This window comes from Bombus terrestris, chromosome 11, assembly GCF_910591885.1.
Source record: "Bombus terrestris chromosome 11, iyBomTerr1.2, whole genome shotgun sequence".
Taxonomy (NCBI): domain Eukaryota; kingdom Metazoa; phylum Arthropoda; class Insecta; order Hymenoptera; family Apidae; genus Bombus; species Bombus terrestris.
In genome coordinates, this window is record NC_063279.1 from 7155342 (window position 1) to 7171738 (window position 16397).

The following is a 16397-nucleotide window of genomic DNA, read 5'->3' on the forward strand; positions in this document are numbered from 1 at the left end:
GGTCTCGACACGGTTCTCGCGTACGAAGCTAAATGAAATTTTTAACGAAATTTGTCGTTGCGTTTAATTTAAAGGATTGCCGAGACGACTGACCTGGTTGGATTCGAATAATGAGGATTTTGATGAAGATTTAACGCTGATGACGCCAGCAACGATTTTCAAAGAGCGTCGGTTAGCTCGGGGACTTTTAAGGAAAGAAAGTTGTCACAGCGAGAAGCCACGAGACTTTGGTCCAATAATCGACCTATTAATTGCTTTAATTGTCATTAAAGAATTTTATATAGAGGATGCATGCAAAAATAACGCAACCGAGAATTACAAATTTGTACAAAAGATTTGACAGGAAAATTCGTTAATGGAGAACATTTATAATTGAAGGACTGAGGATTTTGAAGGATTTTCAGGACTAAGATTTATCAATAAGACCGTTTATTAATTTCAATTGAGATATCATCGTACCGCACATCATACATACAACTTACGTCTAAGAGATACGCTAACTGAGCTAAATAGAACGTGGCTATTGTGAAAAAACTCCACCCGTGTGTTTGTTTGTTTGTTTGTGTGTGTGTTTATGTGTATACATATATAATACCTATATACAATAGATAATTTTGAGCGGGTGATAAAACAAACACAATATCCTGAGACGTTAACTCGTAAAAAAGAAAACTAGGGAGGGGCATTCCAACATACGAATTTCCTCGAATCCCATTGAAACAAGCCAGAAAAAGATTCGAAGAAACTCGTCAATCTGATTTACCAAACGTAAAACATCCGACAACTCAAAGCTCGTCTTCCTCCCCGAAACGAAGAAACTGTCTCGCTAAATGCGAACAAGCTAGAGATTAAATATTGAAGATGTCGACATGGATCGTGGCAAAAAGAAAACGCAGATTCAATTCAAACAAAGATTAACAATGCAGATATTACAATTAACGTACGATAATTGGTTTTCAAGGAAAAGAACGGGTCCTCCCTTTGCGTGGTAGCTGTTCGAGTCTCGACTACGGGCTAACTCTATGTCCACTAAGTTCAATAAATAGAAATAAATATCGTGATTGTCGTATAGACCTGTCCAAACGGTACACAGTTCGTCCAGGCCCTGGAATCTCATTCAGTCTACATCTACTTTAAAGTGTATTATACTCTCGCCATTCTTTCGTGCACGGCCTCTTCTCACGCGTATTCCTCTCTGTCGCGAACTCCTTTTACGTAAATGAACTCGCAGGATCCGCCAGGAACGTTTCCACATCCCAGAGAACTCGGAGAGTTTTATCAATCGTTACGGATTATCGACCAATTAATAGCAACGCTATCGGACACGTTGATCGACCAATAAATTAACACACTGTTCGCTGGCTATTTTATGCAAACACTGATGCATACTATTTGATATTTTATCCAAAGATGAACACTTGTATCACCAGCCACAATGTCCGTGCGTGCAAACATGGGTTTACTCGTGACTGGTCAACAATGTATTAAGAATTGATCATTAATCGATCAATAAAACCTATGATTTCGTCAATTTCGATCGGATCTTACTTTCGTTATAATTTCGCTTCGACTAAGTCTCGGTTCTAAATGTTCCAATTTAAAATTGGTCGATCGATGAAGCGAGTTCGTCGAACGAGAGCTTCGAGAAGAGGATCACCATTCTGGTTTGGTCTCGACACGGTTCTCGCGTATAAAGCTACTGTTCCGTCGGTGCGATTTAAACTTCAGCACACGACACACCCGGCCAAGGCACTCCAAAAATTAATAAAGAAACTTTTAACGAAGAAATGATCATTTTAAACGGAATTCCTCGTTGAGTTTAATTTAGAGAAGTTAGAAATAACCGAGTGTGGTGTTAATCGCGTCGCAGAGAGTCTAAATCGTACTTGAAGGAATCGAAAAGGGTTTTCATACGGCGTTGCAGTCCATGAACAGGGTTCTGCAGTCTTCACCGGTGCGTCCGCGTCGACCTGCTTCGTACAGTGCTTCGAAACCTACTCCGCTCTGCCTTTGGAGCAGGTAACTTGTTGCGTACCTTGGAAATGTAAGAAATTGTATTTATTACTCGTTTGTTATTTCAAGTATTATGTTGTTTGTTAATATCTATCAATCACTGTTTTCTTTGTCAATGTTATGTAGATTCACAATCGAGGAGCTTCCTGGGAATCCAGTCCATAAGACAAAATGACGAGATAGGTAGATCGTGTCGAAAATACTTTTAATATTTTGTACACTTTCCAACTACTGTGATACCTGAATTTTAATTATTTTGTGTCAACTGTTAATTTGAAAATCTGAAACTTTTCAACTCTGGAAATCAAAGAATGTAAAAATATAAGGGTTTACAGGATTTAAAAGTTCGAAAACTTGGACTTCGAGAATTAGAAGACTTGCAAGTTTAGAAACTTGAGAATTTTAAACATTGGAAATTTGACAATTTAGAAATGAAATATGTCAGTGCGACGAATTGAAGAACTTTGTTCTTTTATACGTTTATAGAATAATTCAAATATTTAACTAGAAAAACATTCATCGCCTATATATATATACTTACTATATATATTCTTCCCAGAAATCTTCTCAATTGGAAAAACACTACGAAAAAAATAGAGGCACTTACGATCCAAGTTGACAGAAGATAGAAGACGTCCCCTGAGCATCTGCAACACACTCTGCGCTGGCCTCGCAAAGGGCTCTTTCGGCGCAGCCTCGTTGACCTTCATCTTCCGCACGACCAACGTTATTAAATGACTTCACTGACCTCATGTAGCCCTAAAATGAAAATCGCGTTAATCTCAGAACGGATAACAACAGAGTAAGTTTATACAAAAAATTATATTTTCAAGTACCTTGAGCATGGAAATGGAGGCGACTGCAGCTTCTGAAACCGTATCCCGTCTTCCCATAGACCTAGCTGCCAGGGAACGATGAGAGAACGAGGTCTTCAACGCGTCCAGAAGATTGATCACTATGCTAATGAACTGTTTCGGAGAAATTGATCCATTAAATGCGTGTAAGAATTATAATACTAGGCGAAATCGACAGAGCAAAAGCATTATTCTACTCGTGGAAAGCGTACTTTTTATTTTATTTTAGCTTATCGACGCTTCGTCAATTCCTCCGTCGTTGATTTTAATAAAATTTTTCACATAAACTTCATTATAAAATTTCGATGTGATAAATAGACTGTGGATTTTTGTGCATCAGTGGGGAATTCAAAGATACATAAAATACTTAGAACAGAGTACTGAACCCCGTGAGTACTGCAACACCAACAGCACCAGCGTATGTCTACTTTGCTATTGCATCAAATTCGAAGATACAAGATGCAACTTGAAAATACCCAACGATATGCAATCGTATCTAACCAATAGAAGAAGACAATGTGAAAAATGCTCTAAGTTTCCTAAAGGAGATAAATCTTTTGCACAGCCTATAGAAGTAAAAAATTTGCTAGTTAATAATTAATTAATTATTTACTCATATTTATGGAATACATGTAATTGTGGTTACTTGTTAATAGCTTAGCAGGGCGTCTGAAGAAAGACAAAAATAAAAAGAAATATATAGAATGCATATTAAATGCATATAAAACGCATATACGAAGATATATAAAATATCCAAAGTAGAATACTCTGCTTCTTTAGTTATTTAGAAAAATATGTATTTCGTATAAATATCCATAGTCTATATTCTGGTGTATCTTTTGACGAAACGTCAATTAGAAAAAGAGACAGAAGGAGTGAAATCATTCATGTACAATGTGTTCGATCAGGTACTAACCTCGGAAGCGTTTTTAGCCATGACAGCAACCTGATCGGGGTCTCTGCCCTGTCCTAGAAACGCGCCCAGCACCGCAGTCAAAATGCCCTAAACAACCGACACCAGCCATGTGCTCTAAGTTAACATTCTCTGATGATATATTTACAAAGGAGATCGAGTCGGTAACGTTGCCCCAAGCAACAGATTATATTCTATAATTTACACGAAATCACAGCAACGTACGATCTTCATTCGTTGACAATTTAAAAAAACTATTACGCTAAAATTAAGAAAATATTTTACAATTTTAGAATTAAACAAATATTTCGTCGAACGGTAAGGAAGGAAGTTAAATCGAAAAGGTATTTTCTTTTTCCATTGATAACTCTAAAAGACATTATTTTAGGATTTTAGGATTCATAGAATATCTTAAAAAAGTGTCGAACGAAAGAGAACGAAGTTGGATCGAAACCGGATCGAAAGGGAAATTAAGTCGTTTAGAAAACGTGAAGATCGTTAACGTGTCCAGGGTCCCCTTAATTGCAACAGGAGACAGTAGAGCTCGTTAAGGGAAGTAACAGCTCGTGTCGACAAACGACTCGTATGTCGTTGTGATTTCTCTTTTAAAAAGAATTGCGTACAAAAGTAAGAGGACGTAGAAGCGACGATATTATTTTACAATGCGTGCACGAACGACACGTTCCATCATAGATAGAAAAACAGCGATCTCTTCTTCTCGAATTCTAAACGAATATTCTTTTAGGAGAAAGACGGACGCCTCTTCGTGTTCCGTTTCATGCTCAGCGATGTACAGTTTACAGCGTAGACGTGCTACTAATTCTAATTTAGGCCCGCTGTCCACGAAGTGTCGCTTCATAGAAACGTAAGCGTAATCTATAACGATACGTCTCAAATGTCGATAAACGCGCTTTCGTCCTACATCCATTTACAGCTGCAACGTACGCTACTGTACGGTTTGCCGCTGTTCAGGCGCATGTTACTTTACGACGATCGTACTGAAGCTCGGTCTGCACATCGAAAAAACATGTCATGATGCATCGACACTCAGCTTTCACGAAATCTGCATCAGTTTTAACCTACGTTGAAACACACGTTTCAAAATGTCCGATTATTTTCCAACTCCATTATTGTCGTCATCAATCGGACTATCGCAGATCATAAATTGATCGATGCGTCGATTATAACAAAATACAAAATTAAAGATTCTCTTCGAGAGGAAATTTAATTCCTACGAAATCGTATTCGGTATCCTAATTCCTGCATCGATATGAGATAGTTTCGATACAAATCCGCCGATACAGATCTACGTACGCTGTAACATGTCTGACGAAAGCTGCTTACCGATGCATGGTAATATGTTTCGACGCGTATAGTCTCATTTCACTGTTGATATCAACGCGCTAATACGCGTCTATGAAGCGGCGCTTCGTGGATAGCGGACCTTAGCTATTCAAATGTACAGCGTTACTGGAATCTAGACAAAATGCTACGAAAGGAGGGGTCGATCGAACGATACCATGGTAAATACATCGAATCGTAGACAAAATTCTACTAGAATTTGAAAAAAAAATTCTACAAAAAGTTCTATAAAGCTATATGAGTGGCTATTACCATGGAATAATTCAGTTGAGCCTACAATGCGTTTGACCCAGATTGGTTCACGCGGTACAGTCAGTTCAGCTTGTGCTTGCTTTCGTTACGCGACCCGAATCAAGATGAAAGTCTCGGAAACTCGCTGTTCCTGTTGCGCGAAACCGTTTCAAGTAACCCTCCGATTGCTTTCTAACTCTGTTTCTTAATCGCGAACATGTCCAATATTAATTCCAATCAAGTATACAAAGTTTTCCAATAATCACGGTACAAAGGGGAATGATTCTGCGTGAAAAAGCAAGTCGAAGACATAGAGGAAACTTTGTTCGTACGTCGTTTTGTTTTCGAGAAAATCGAGTTTCAAAAGTCGTCAGCTATAGTCGACCTTCGCTAATTGCGGACCGAACGATAGCGAATAACCAGCAGGAAATTTATTCTACGCGCGAGAATTAATCGATAATGTAGAATAAAATTTTGTTTCGAAGGAAAATCATTTTGGAAATTAGTCACACGCCTGTACGAGGCTAAATTTTTAACTAGAGACGATCAAGCTCTAATTCCGTGAAAACGAGGCTTTAAACGTGAAAATTTTACCCATTTAAACCACATTTTTCATTTATCTTCGCATATACAATAATCTCCTGACGATCATTTATTCATATTCAATAAACAATTAGTAGATTATTCCCCGACACCAAGCAAACTTTCAAATTCGATTTTCTCAAAAACAAAGCGCCGCCTGAAGAAATTGTATTCTATATTTTCGACTTATTTTTTCACGTACGACCATCCCCCTGCCGATTAATAGAACGTGCCGTGATTAATAGAACACGCTGTGTGTTATCAAGAAACACATCACAGCATGAACATACCTAAAAAATGATACGTTTGATTTTTAGGTAAGAGATGGACTGAAGATTCTACGAAATTTAACGTGGAAGCGGAAATGACCGTAATCAAAGGGAAGAAATGTGTGATGTTGTTGCAAGAGTACCTGCATGGGGCTGCTCTGGTTGTCAACCTTGTCGATACCATCGACAGGTTGTTGAGGACCTCCTAGAAGAGCGGTGAGCACCCTGAGTCCTACTGACAGTAAATTTGCCCAAGGACTGGCTGGTGCTCCATCGTCGATCTCGTTTTTGCTTGGACCGGCTACACCGCCTGTTTGACCTAAGAGCATCTGCATCAGCATGCTCAGCATGTTCGACCACGAAAACCCGGTACTGCTACCTTCCTGGTGGAACAAAACGAAGAAACGTTTAGTCTAAAATCGAGAAAGTAGAAGTTCAAAATAAATCAATTTACATGAGAATAAATAAATATCAGGTTGTCCCAAAAGTTCCTTTCATTTTACAAGGAAATAACAGATGCACAACATTTTTTGTTTTATATTATTTCATTGAATTACGTGTTTTGTACTATTACTACAAAATGGATCATACATTGACTTATGACAAATTACATTGGATCATATTGAATTATGTATTTTCTTTTCTATTACTACAAAATGGATCATACATAATTCAGCAAAATAATATAAAAAGAAAGAGAATGTTACGAATCTATTACTTTCTTGTAAAACGGAAAAAAAACTTTCATGGACAACCTAATACGATTATAACTGATGCTGTTAATTACTATTATTGTATACTACATATGTATAGCGATGGACAAAAGAAAGTTTATAAAATAAGAAGTGTGAGAGTAAGCCAACATAATTTTTTACCAAGAAAATTCTTATTTTTCTTTTTTTTTTTAAGTATATTCTGAAAAATATAAATCTGCATAAAAATTCACAGTCTAATAACATATGTATGTATACTCTGTGGAATAGAAGGCTGTTAGCAATATGGTAAAATATGTTTTGTACTAAAGAGTTACTAAAATACATAGTGTATCGATTTAGAAAAAAATTAAAAAATGTTTCTAATAGTTTACTTGAATCTGATTGGTGCTGATGTCGTCCAGGTCATCGAGGGCGACCTTCTTCATGGCGTTTGGCTTCTCCGCGAATTTCCTCTCGTCCCTCACCTGCTGTTGGAACTGTTGCGGATATTGAGGATGCTGTGGCAGTGATGCTGCTTGTCCAAGAACAAGCGCCACCAAGCATAGCGACACGTATTGATTGTATTTCATTCTGAAAAGAAAATTCAACCTTCTCCATCATCGTCGATCAATACCAAAAGAGCGATCGATTCGATGATTAATTAGAAAAAAGAGTCCTTAATCACGAGTAAATGTAACAAGTCTGATGCAACACTCTCGCTCTCTCTCCCTCTCTCCCTAACATCGAATGACTCAAAAGAGAAAACACGGATGGAGAGCCAAAGTTCAAGAAGAATTTAAACTCTTCACATGGAATCAAAAAAATGTCGCAGCTTCCTCGGATTTGTATGTTTCAATCTTGCTCTCACTGTCGCAAACGAAAAGGTTTTTAGTATTTTAAGAGAATGTTTAAAATGAAATAATATTTAAAATAAAGTTGAAGTTGTACACACCAATAAGAGACTTTTGACGATGAAAGGAGGCAACAGCAGAGCTGAATTTATTTTTCTACCTCCTTTCCTTTAAACAATTATATACTCTCTCAAGGAAGAGAGTCCTTAATTACGCGTAAATATAACTGACGCCACGCTCTCTCCAGCATCGAATGACTCAAAAGAGAAAACAAGAACGTAGAACCGAATCAAGAGGAATTCGAATTCACTATATCGATTCACGCTCCAAATATGTCGCAGCTTCCGGTCTTCAATTTATTCATCTATCTGCTTTCCTTTGAATGATTGAACGAATACTATAATAACTACGAGCTCTCTCAAAATTTCCAGAATCAAACTTACAAACAGATGAAAATAATCTCCGACGTCGATTACTAAATCGCGAATGTTTATACAGATTCACACTCTTATGAACACAATTATCAAAAATGAAATTTAGACAGAGATTTCTTTCATCTTTTACACATTGCAAAGAAATATAGTAGTTTGGATACTTTTTACATTTTTATATCTAAATCTGGTGAATGAAAATTCAATATGAATGAAAATAACCATACAAATTCACACCCTTAGAAACATGACTGAAGGGAATGAAATTCAAATAAAGATTTTACCCATCTTCTGAATACTGCAGAGAGTATCGTACTTTGGATACTTTTTATATTTTTGTATCTAAATCTGGTGAATGAGAATTCAATATGAATGAAAATAATCGTACAATCGCACTTTGAAAATTTTCTATATTCTTGCTTTTAAACTTCCCGTGAATGCAACTGCACTTTGCCAGTCTATCGATTACAAATATTCAACCAGAAGTACCTGATAACCGGAGCGGGAAATAATTTTTCCTTATTTTTTGTTCTTTTTCTGGATATACCATATAATATAAAAAGAAAGACCATAATAGTGGCCAGCGAAAATTCTACATATTCTTAATTAATACAAAAAGAGGATCGTAGGATCTAGACGGTTCCGTGATGGAAGGCTACGTTCATCTAGGTAGTCCGTTATCGATAACCTTGATCTTGAGCCTCGGAGCGTTGATGAGGAAAAAGCGAAGCGATCGCGCGCACGCGAAACGAATAAAGCGGAATGGTACTGGCGTAAAGCGGAGGAACGATGCATCGAGCGACAGGAAAGTGTGTCAAAGCGGTTAAGGTCATCCTGGCAGCACCAAGTAGCCCACTTCTCGATCGAAGCTACCGGTTTGTTGAACCCGGCAGGTACCGTTACCTGAAAACGCGGTCGCGACCTACTGACGTCTTCCTCGTCCTCGACTGTACCGGTTGGTTAGAAAAATAAATAAATAAAAAAGTAAAAGGAAGAACGTTGCCCAGCAAAAAGAAAATCATAGAAATCCGATCTTTCTGGGTAATTAAAATGGGGGTTGAACAAGTTTCTGATGAATGTTCGAAGAAATTAAAGTGGAAGATTGAGTACGATCGACATATAACAATATACGATACATATGAAAGAATTAAGGAACATTTTTGTGCATTGGCGATGATTATTCATAGATAAAGAAAGAATTAAAAAAAACGTTTCGTTCGTTTCTTGGATTCAATGATATAACGTAATTGAATAGAGGAATTCCAAGGAATGGTTTTCGAAAGCAAATAGAAAATACGTAGCGTGAAGCCACGCCTCTCGAAAACGGTACCTGCCGCGGCGGAAAAATCGCGAACGATTTCTAACTGTAGCCGGCATCTGTAAAAGGCATTTGCTACCCGTTCCTAGTTCGTCGAATTCGTTCGCGTATCGTCGATTTCTAACACGACGGAAAGAATCTTCCATATTCGATGCCCTTACATCGAACGTTGATACTCTCGACCATGGAACAAGTGTTATAAATCAAGCTTAAAATTGTTTTCATTGAAAGAACGATCGAACCGAGCTTTTGAAATTATATTCCCACGGGTCCAAACGACGTAAGTACGAATGCAAAATGATCTGTCAGAATTGGAACTGGAAAAAAATGGAAGAGTTCGTTGAACGATCGTACGAGAGAATTTTGACAATTTGAACGTTAAATCGCAGTAATCGGAGGAAAGTAACGTGTGATACACGAGTGTCGATGTATCTGGACAAACTGTAAGGTACTTACTTCGTTACTTCCAGGTAGACTTCCTTGACACTGACTCTCAGTTCTGAAGATGAAATTCCACGCGAGGTGTTCTATATAGCTTGCGGATTCACGTGGGGGTAAGCCGCACGGCCAATGACCACACACCTTTGGCACTATTTTCAATGGAACGGACCAATCCTCTGCCGCTTCTCTTCGCTGTCGATCCCGAAGGTCTACTTTTCGAATACTTTTCGTCCAGATTTTACGGTTTCAACATTCCACCAGCCTTTTATCGCGATCGAATACTCTCGCACAAAACAATGCACGAACGAACGTTCGGTTACCGAGTTTTCCCTCTTTCCCTATGTTTTGCTTCGTTGATTACTGAAATTATTTCTGACAAAGTTCAAAGGATGCATCTCGTAGTTTAATTATAATTCGCGTCTGTCCGGAACTGAACTCGTGCTATATCATTCTGAAACGTAGCTCTGCCATGACTAGAACGTGAATATTTATGCATCTATGGGAAATTTCAAAGTCCAAGATTATGGCGCATAGATGTACGAGATAATAGCTACTAATTAACCGTTAAGAGAAATAAAACAGAATTAGGAATCCGATAGAAGAATCTGCTGTACTCTAAGAAACTGGAAGTAAAAATCCAATCGATCGGCTTGTAATAAGCTCTGAGGCTACAGTAGAAGAAACAAATAGAAATATATAAAATATGCAAAGTGTAGCATCATGACGTTCAATACGTGAAACAGATCTCTGATCGCGTTACATTTCTTCAATAGCATTTGTAGAAGTACAAATACAAAGTAGAGTGATGAGAGTGTTCAGTCACGACTGTTTACTCGAAAATGCAAATTCCACGAGACCGTAAAAATCTGCAATCATCGACGCTAGCGATTTTTTCTTTCCAATGGAATAATTTTTCTACCTACTTGCGGCATCGTTCCAAGATTTCTTGTTTTCCTCGATTCCGTCGAGTTTATCAAGACGGTCAACACAGGCCAGTTAGAATGCAAACGTATCGTACACCCGTGAATGAGATAAACTTTTCAACCGTTCTCCGGCTGTATCGTGTCATTAGTTCATTCCAATAAGAACCACACGAAGGATTTCTAAAACAAACGTATAAAAGATGTTGGAAACTTTATCGTTTATTTATCTAAAGAAGGTCGATGTAGTCGAAGGTGTCGGTGAATATTAGAATATCCTGTTCGCACCGATATCAGTCAAACGAATTGGACGCGAAATAAAACGACGATGCATCGATCGATCGTTGGATTGACCCATTCGCTCGTCCACGGCCGGAGGCTTTCCTTTTCTTCTTGAAGGCCCATTTCGCGTTGCGTGCACCCTAGACTAGGCGGTCGCGATTCATCATAACTGTTTCAGTAGCGGGATGCTGGAGTCGTGTCTTCTTATTAGGAGCATCTCGCTAATCACCGCGTATAAGAGTGACCTGCAATTCGCGAAAAAAATAAGTCGGACCTTCGGTGAACGTACTTGCGTACGTGTATTCGATTTTTCTAGGTTTCATCGTTCTTTGATACTTTCGATCAGTGGTCTATCGGTGTACAATTTCCGGACGCTCTATGACAGAAATTCGATAGAAGAATTTCATTGGAACAATCGAGGGCGGATTTACCTCGACGCTAATGACGCTGTAAACCCCGGAAAGCTATGGGGGCCGGGAGGTGGCTGTCGAAAAGCTTGATGAACGATCTTCGGAATTACATAAAATACGTTTGTTGGTAGGCGAAGACTGGGACAATGATCTTAGTTTGGCTGGTACGATGTCTGTTGAATCAACGCGTATAGAATGTTCGAGATGGCCATCGAGCGCTCCATGTTGAATTCTGAAGTGTTGTGGAGGATCCTTGCGTTTACTAGAATACATGAAAAACAATTGAATCGAACGGGACTCGCTTACCATGACAGTTTTGAAGACGATTCTACACTGACCATCGTATAGTGCGTATCTTGCGGCAGATCACCCGGAGGATAAAGATCGTTTAGAAACTGAGGTTAAAGAGATCGTTTGGAAATGTAAATATGAATTTCCTATTGGTTTAACAGGCATCTGTTTGATCAGGATAAACTTCTTTTAAATTTGATTTACCTCAGAGCCCCCAAACGGTTAAATCCGCCACTGAGCACAGTTCAAATTTGAAATTGATCTGGAAATGTGTATAGAAGTTACGGCAAACATATATATATATATATAATAAGATAAATCCTTGGGGTGAATAAGACGATCGATTCTGGAAAATCGAGTTTATTTTGAGAATAAATTAAATTATATATAATAACAATTAATGATAAATCTATTATAGATTTTACCTGTTGTACAAATGTTACCAATCAAGAATCGATTTTTTAAGCCCTAAATTACCCTTCTTCCCTCGTGATCTGATCTATTCAGTAAGATGGCTGTCGGTAAAACAAAGCAAAAGTAAAAATGTCGGTTGGCGGGTAGTTTGAATTCCATAGAATTTACATATATATATATTTTATAAAAATTAGTATACAGCTTGGATAGATATCTCGAGCATGGATGATTAAACTACTTTTACGGGCTCTACGAAGTACATACTTGCATTAAATATCTTGTAGCTGTTAAATATTTTCAAATTCGTTCCAAACTTTATCGATACAATGACGATGATCGTGTCTCATGTAGTTATATAATATGTCTCATAAAGTAGGAATTGTTAATCAATTTCAAGATTGAAGTATTATTAAATACTTAGAACGTTGTTCGTTGAACACGGTGTACATTATATGTATATACGTCATAGATGGATAGTAATGTAACGGGACTAACAAACGACCTTCAACAAGGTGAACTAATTCTTCCGTAGAAGTAAAAGATCCATCGGAAGTACTAATTCCTTCCTTCCTTTCTTCCTACTTCTTGTGTCAATTGGAGCGATTGACAAAGGGAAATGTTTACCATGAATTTTGTAAAAAAAAAAAAAAAAAAAATAAAACACTTAGGAAGATATAGAATCAAAGAAAGATATTAAATACGAAGATTATTTACAGAAAAGCACAATACGCAAATTCCAATTTGTTCAATAATCCGCATAGGTTTAGTGCCATGCAAGAATCCGTTGCAACTTCTACAATCCCAATTTTTCTCATAAGTCCATGCCATTAGAAATGAAATATTGCCTGTATCTACGTAGCATCATTAACGTTTTCTACTAGAATTTTTTACTTTCTAAACGTTTGTTCACTTTCTGAGTAACATAAAAACACTATATTCTTTATCTGTTCGATATTAGTATCAGTACCATCGGTAAGGTAGATTCCGCTGAAAAGTAGAAAGCCTGTATACCTAAAGGCGCACTTTTTCGATAAATTGAAACCTCAGGAAAAATCCGATGTTTCTAGTAACGGGAACTGTTTGAACGTTCGTTAGCGTGTTTTAGATACAAAGGAACGGTAATTCATATGTGCACGCTTCGCTTCGATATAGCTTTTCAAATTTTTGTAGGCTAAGCTTCGCTTCTATCTGAAATACCGTGTCCCGTGCACGAATGGCATCACGCTCGTTCCTCCCGAACGAACCTGGGAAAATTATCGGTGTTCCGGCGTCTATAATAAAGCTGAAAAGAATAGGAGATCCAGTCCGCTATTAGACCTTTACCACTGACACAGAAATGCAATGGTACATTAACGAGCGTGAACCAGTCATTTCTGTTTGCCTCTCTGTCAGTTTCCTTCGTGACCGTTTGCCTCGCCAAGATTATAATTATCCTTTAATAAATTCAATCCTACTACATCGAGAATTCAATATACCTTTTACTTACGTATAATATTTATTTATAGTGCATGTACTACCTTTATATTTCATTTCGAAATAAACTTTCGCTGCAAACGATCTTCACAGTATGAATGAAACTTTTGGATGACGGTCTCGCTCTCATTTTAATAAAATGACATTAAATTTTTTCAGAAAAATTTTAGTATCTTTGAAATAAAAAGATATATATAATTAATATCACTAACGATTCATTCATAATTTTCTGAGATTTGAAAAAATTTTAACAACAGGAAGGTACAGTTAGGCGAAAGACAACTTAAAAAACATAATTAGAGGAAAAAGAAATAATATACGGAGTGAAAAGTAAAACAGGTAAGGTAAGCGGAATATATAGATTGGATAATATAATCTCAGAAACCTAACTCAGAAATTCATTTTTATGGGTACTTCGTGGCAAACGAATTTCATTTTGCATTGCATACTGGTAGAATATCTATTACAGCTATTTGACATACAAAGTGTCAGGATAGCGGGAATCGTTGAATGTATTCTATCATTTGTATTCTGCCTCCCTTTTCTTGCACGGTGCATAATAATTGTTGCCTTGCAATTCATTCTAATGAAAAATGATCTATGAATTTCATATTAGAAATAATGGGGTATTGTTTTATTGGATGTTTAAAGATACCATTCTCATTAAAAGAATAAAATAATTAGAGTGATATTACAACATATACATGTAGCTACTTTTATAGAAATACTTTTGTAATATTATATTCCCTTGCTAACATGCTATATATATAGAGCTTTTATTCAGGTTCGCGAGATTATATTTATTAAGATTCATATCCTTAACCTTTAAGAGATGCCTATTATCTTTAACAATGAATGATGAATCAAATAAAGATAATGGCAATCTACTTCCGCTATTAATAAGAAAGCTTTTGATGAATGTGAAGATTTTAAATAATTAAACGCTTCGTTCATTTGCAAAATAAGATTGTTTTATTCAATTTAATTTGGAATTTTACAAAAAATGTATAATTTTGTAATGAATTCATAATTTTCCGTTTAATAATTTGTGTAATTGTGTAATTTTATAATAACCAAAAACTTATAAGTTCCCGCCACGTGATGATAATGAAATCAATATTGGATTTTAGAAAGTGTAAATTGAATTACAGATTTTGATCTAGCTCTGCCTTTGATTCTAAACCGTAGACTAAGTTACTCTTATAAAAAGTTCTATAAAAAAGGAAATAAATTAATTTCATTAAAATAAATGCATGCTTTATATAGAAAACGAAAGTTTTAAAGAAGAAAAGATTGTACATATTATATATATATATATATATATAAGATTATAAATTTTAAGAAGTTTGAAGTCATGAAGTAAAAATAGGTGAAAATAAAAATAAAATGTGAAACTAGGTAAAATCTAGTAAATCTAGACCATTAAGGATGACAGAATTCTTCTCAGCTAGCAGAAAGGAACCTGTTTGCGGTTACCAACTTATTTGTCATTGAACATGTAAGACATTGATGACCGCCGCGTTACTTTAATAGTTGCGATCCTAACCTCATAGTTCGTGACAGGCAGATTTTGGTGTTGTTTAGTCGTGTTGCAATTGCACTCAAGACAGTAGAAAGAATTATTCCTAAAAATGGAATGTTTAATCGGAATACAATTTAAAGATTTTGTTTTAGTTGCGGCTGATATGACTACAGCTCAATCTATTATGGTTATGAAAAACGGTAAGAAATTAAATGGTTGATTACAACCTAAAAAATACTTCCAGATAAATTATTTGTTTTATTATTAATTTCCTGTTACAAGTATTATTGAAGTATCAAATTTATCTGTATTTGTAATTTGAAGTATTGATACATATCTATTTCTAATTATAAGATATTTATATAGTAAATGCAAGTCACTTTATATATTTTGTTGATTCTGTTACTTCAGATGAAGAAAAAATTCACAAAATGTCTGATAAGCTTATTATGGCAGTATCTGGAGAATCTGGGGATACTACACAATTTTCAGAATATATAGGAAAAAATATACAGCTTTACAAAATGAGAAATGGCTATGAATTATCTCCAAAGGCAGCTGCGTCATTCACCAGAAGAAACTTAGCAGATTATCTTAGAAGTAGAACACCATATTTTGTCAATTTATTAATGGCTGGCTATGATGTAAATAGTGGACCAGAATTGTACTTCATTGATTATCTAGCATCATGTGTTAAAGTGCCCTATGCGGCACATGGCTATGGAGGCTTTTTCTCCCTTTCCATTCTAGATAGATATCACAAATATGGTAAGAAAGACTATTAAGATCAAATTTACATTAGTGTTTATTTTGTATATGGTATTATTAATACAAACTTTTTATCAAAATATGCTGCATACATTACTCTACATTACAGATTCAACGGAAGAAGAAGCATACATACTATTGAAAAAATGTGTCAGAGAAATACACAAGCGATTAATAGTTAATCTTCCAAATTTTAAGGTACAAAAGGTATCTAAGGAAGGTATAAAAGAATTGGAACCTATCACAGCAAAGAACTTGGCTATTGAAGATGCTGATAAGGCATAAAGTATCTATTTTTATTCATACTATTTGTAATATTATTTGCAATTCAAAGAATAAATGTTTTAAAATGAGGTA

General features: G+C 36.2%; 2 protein-coding genes and 2 long non-coding RNA genes across 8 annotated transcripts; 3 read left to right on the plus strand and 1 right to left on the minus strand.

Annotated features, from left to right (window-relative positions):
- Positions 1 to 412: 412 nt before the first annotated feature.
- LOC100642497 lies at positions 413 to 12398 on the minus strand. Of its 5 annotated transcripts, XM_020865427.2 has the most exons (13): positions 12289 to 12396; positions 12068 to 12125; positions 11911 to 11967; positions 11594 to 11834; positions 11169 to 11407; positions 10884 to 11063; positions 9976 to 10320; positions 7312 to 7510; positions 6368 to 6607; positions 3784 to 3870; positions 2850 to 2981; positions 2621 to 2772; positions 413 to 2035 (listed from the first exon to the last, which is right to left on the minus strand). In XM_020865427.2, exons 8-13 carry the CDS (start codon positions 7507 to 7509, stop codon positions 1909 to 1911), a joined length of 936 nt encoding a protein of 311 aa, XP_020721086.1. In that variant the 5' UTR covers position 7510; positions 9976 to 10320; positions 10884 to 11063; positions 11169 to 11407; positions 11594 to 11834; positions 11911 to 11967; positions 12068 to 12125; positions 12289 to 12396; the 3' UTR covers positions 413 to 1908. The 5 variants fall into 5 exon arrangements, with proteins under 5 accessions (XP_020721086.1, XP_012169404.1, XP_048265758.1 ...); XM_012314014.3 differs by having other exon boundaries at positions 9976 to 10169; positions 11911 to 12125; positions 12289 to 12397; XM_048409801.1 differs by having other exon boundaries at positions 9976 to 10172; positions 11911 to 12125; positions 12289 to 12397.
- On the plus strand, positions 2029 to 3201 carry LOC125385889. The gene is made up of 3 exons (XR_007225620.1): positions 2029 to 2196; positions 2573 to 2815; positions 2909 to 3201. It is a non-coding gene; the product is annotated as an uncharacterized LOC125385889 (long non-coding RNA).
- LOC125385888 lies at positions 4356 to 7471 on the plus strand. The gene is made up of 3 exons (XR_007225619.1): positions 4356 to 5303; positions 6273 to 6593; positions 7342 to 7471. It is a non-coding gene; the product is annotated as an uncharacterized LOC125385888 (long non-coding RNA).
- Positions 12399 to 15260: 2862 nt separating the features above from the next.
- On the plus strand, positions 15261 to 16393 carry LOC100642376 (proteasome subunit beta type-2). Its single transcript, XM_012314013.3, has 3 exons — positions 15261 to 15472; positions 15684 to 16040; positions 16150 to 16393. The coding sequence occupies exons 1-3, from the start codon at positions 15382 to 15384 to the stop codon at positions 16323 to 16325; spliced, it is 624 nt and encodes a 207-aa protein (XP_012169403.1). The 5' UTR covers positions 15261 to 15381; the 3' UTR covers positions 16326 to 16393.
- The last annotated feature ends 4 nt before the right edge of the window (positions 16394 to 16397 follow it).

Coding starts and splice junctions, on each gene's coding strand:
- LOC100642497 (XM_003399090.4), bottom strand. CDS start 7,509: ATGAAATACAATCAATACGTGTCGCTATGCTTGGTGGCGCTTGTTCTT. Junction 3,871..6,367: donor ACCAGAGCAGCCCCATGCAG/GTACTCTTGCAA, acceptor TCGGTTGTTTAG/GGCATTTTGACTGCGGTGCT. Junction 2,773..2,849: donor CCTCCATTTCCATGCTCAAG/GTACTTGAAAAT, acceptor TTTTCATTTTAG/GGCTACATGAGGTCAGTGAA.
- LOC100642376 (XM_012314013.3), top strand. CDS start 15,382: ATGGAATGTTTAATCGGAATACAATTTAAAGATTTTGTTTTAGTTGCG. Junction 15,473..15,683: donor TATTATGGTTATGAAAAACG/GTAAGAAATTAA, acceptor CTGTTACTTCAG/ATGAAGAAAAAATTCACAAA. Junction 16,041..16,149: donor AGATAGATATCACAAATATG/GTAAGAAAGACT, acceptor TCTACATTACAG/ATTCAACGGAAGAAGAAGCA.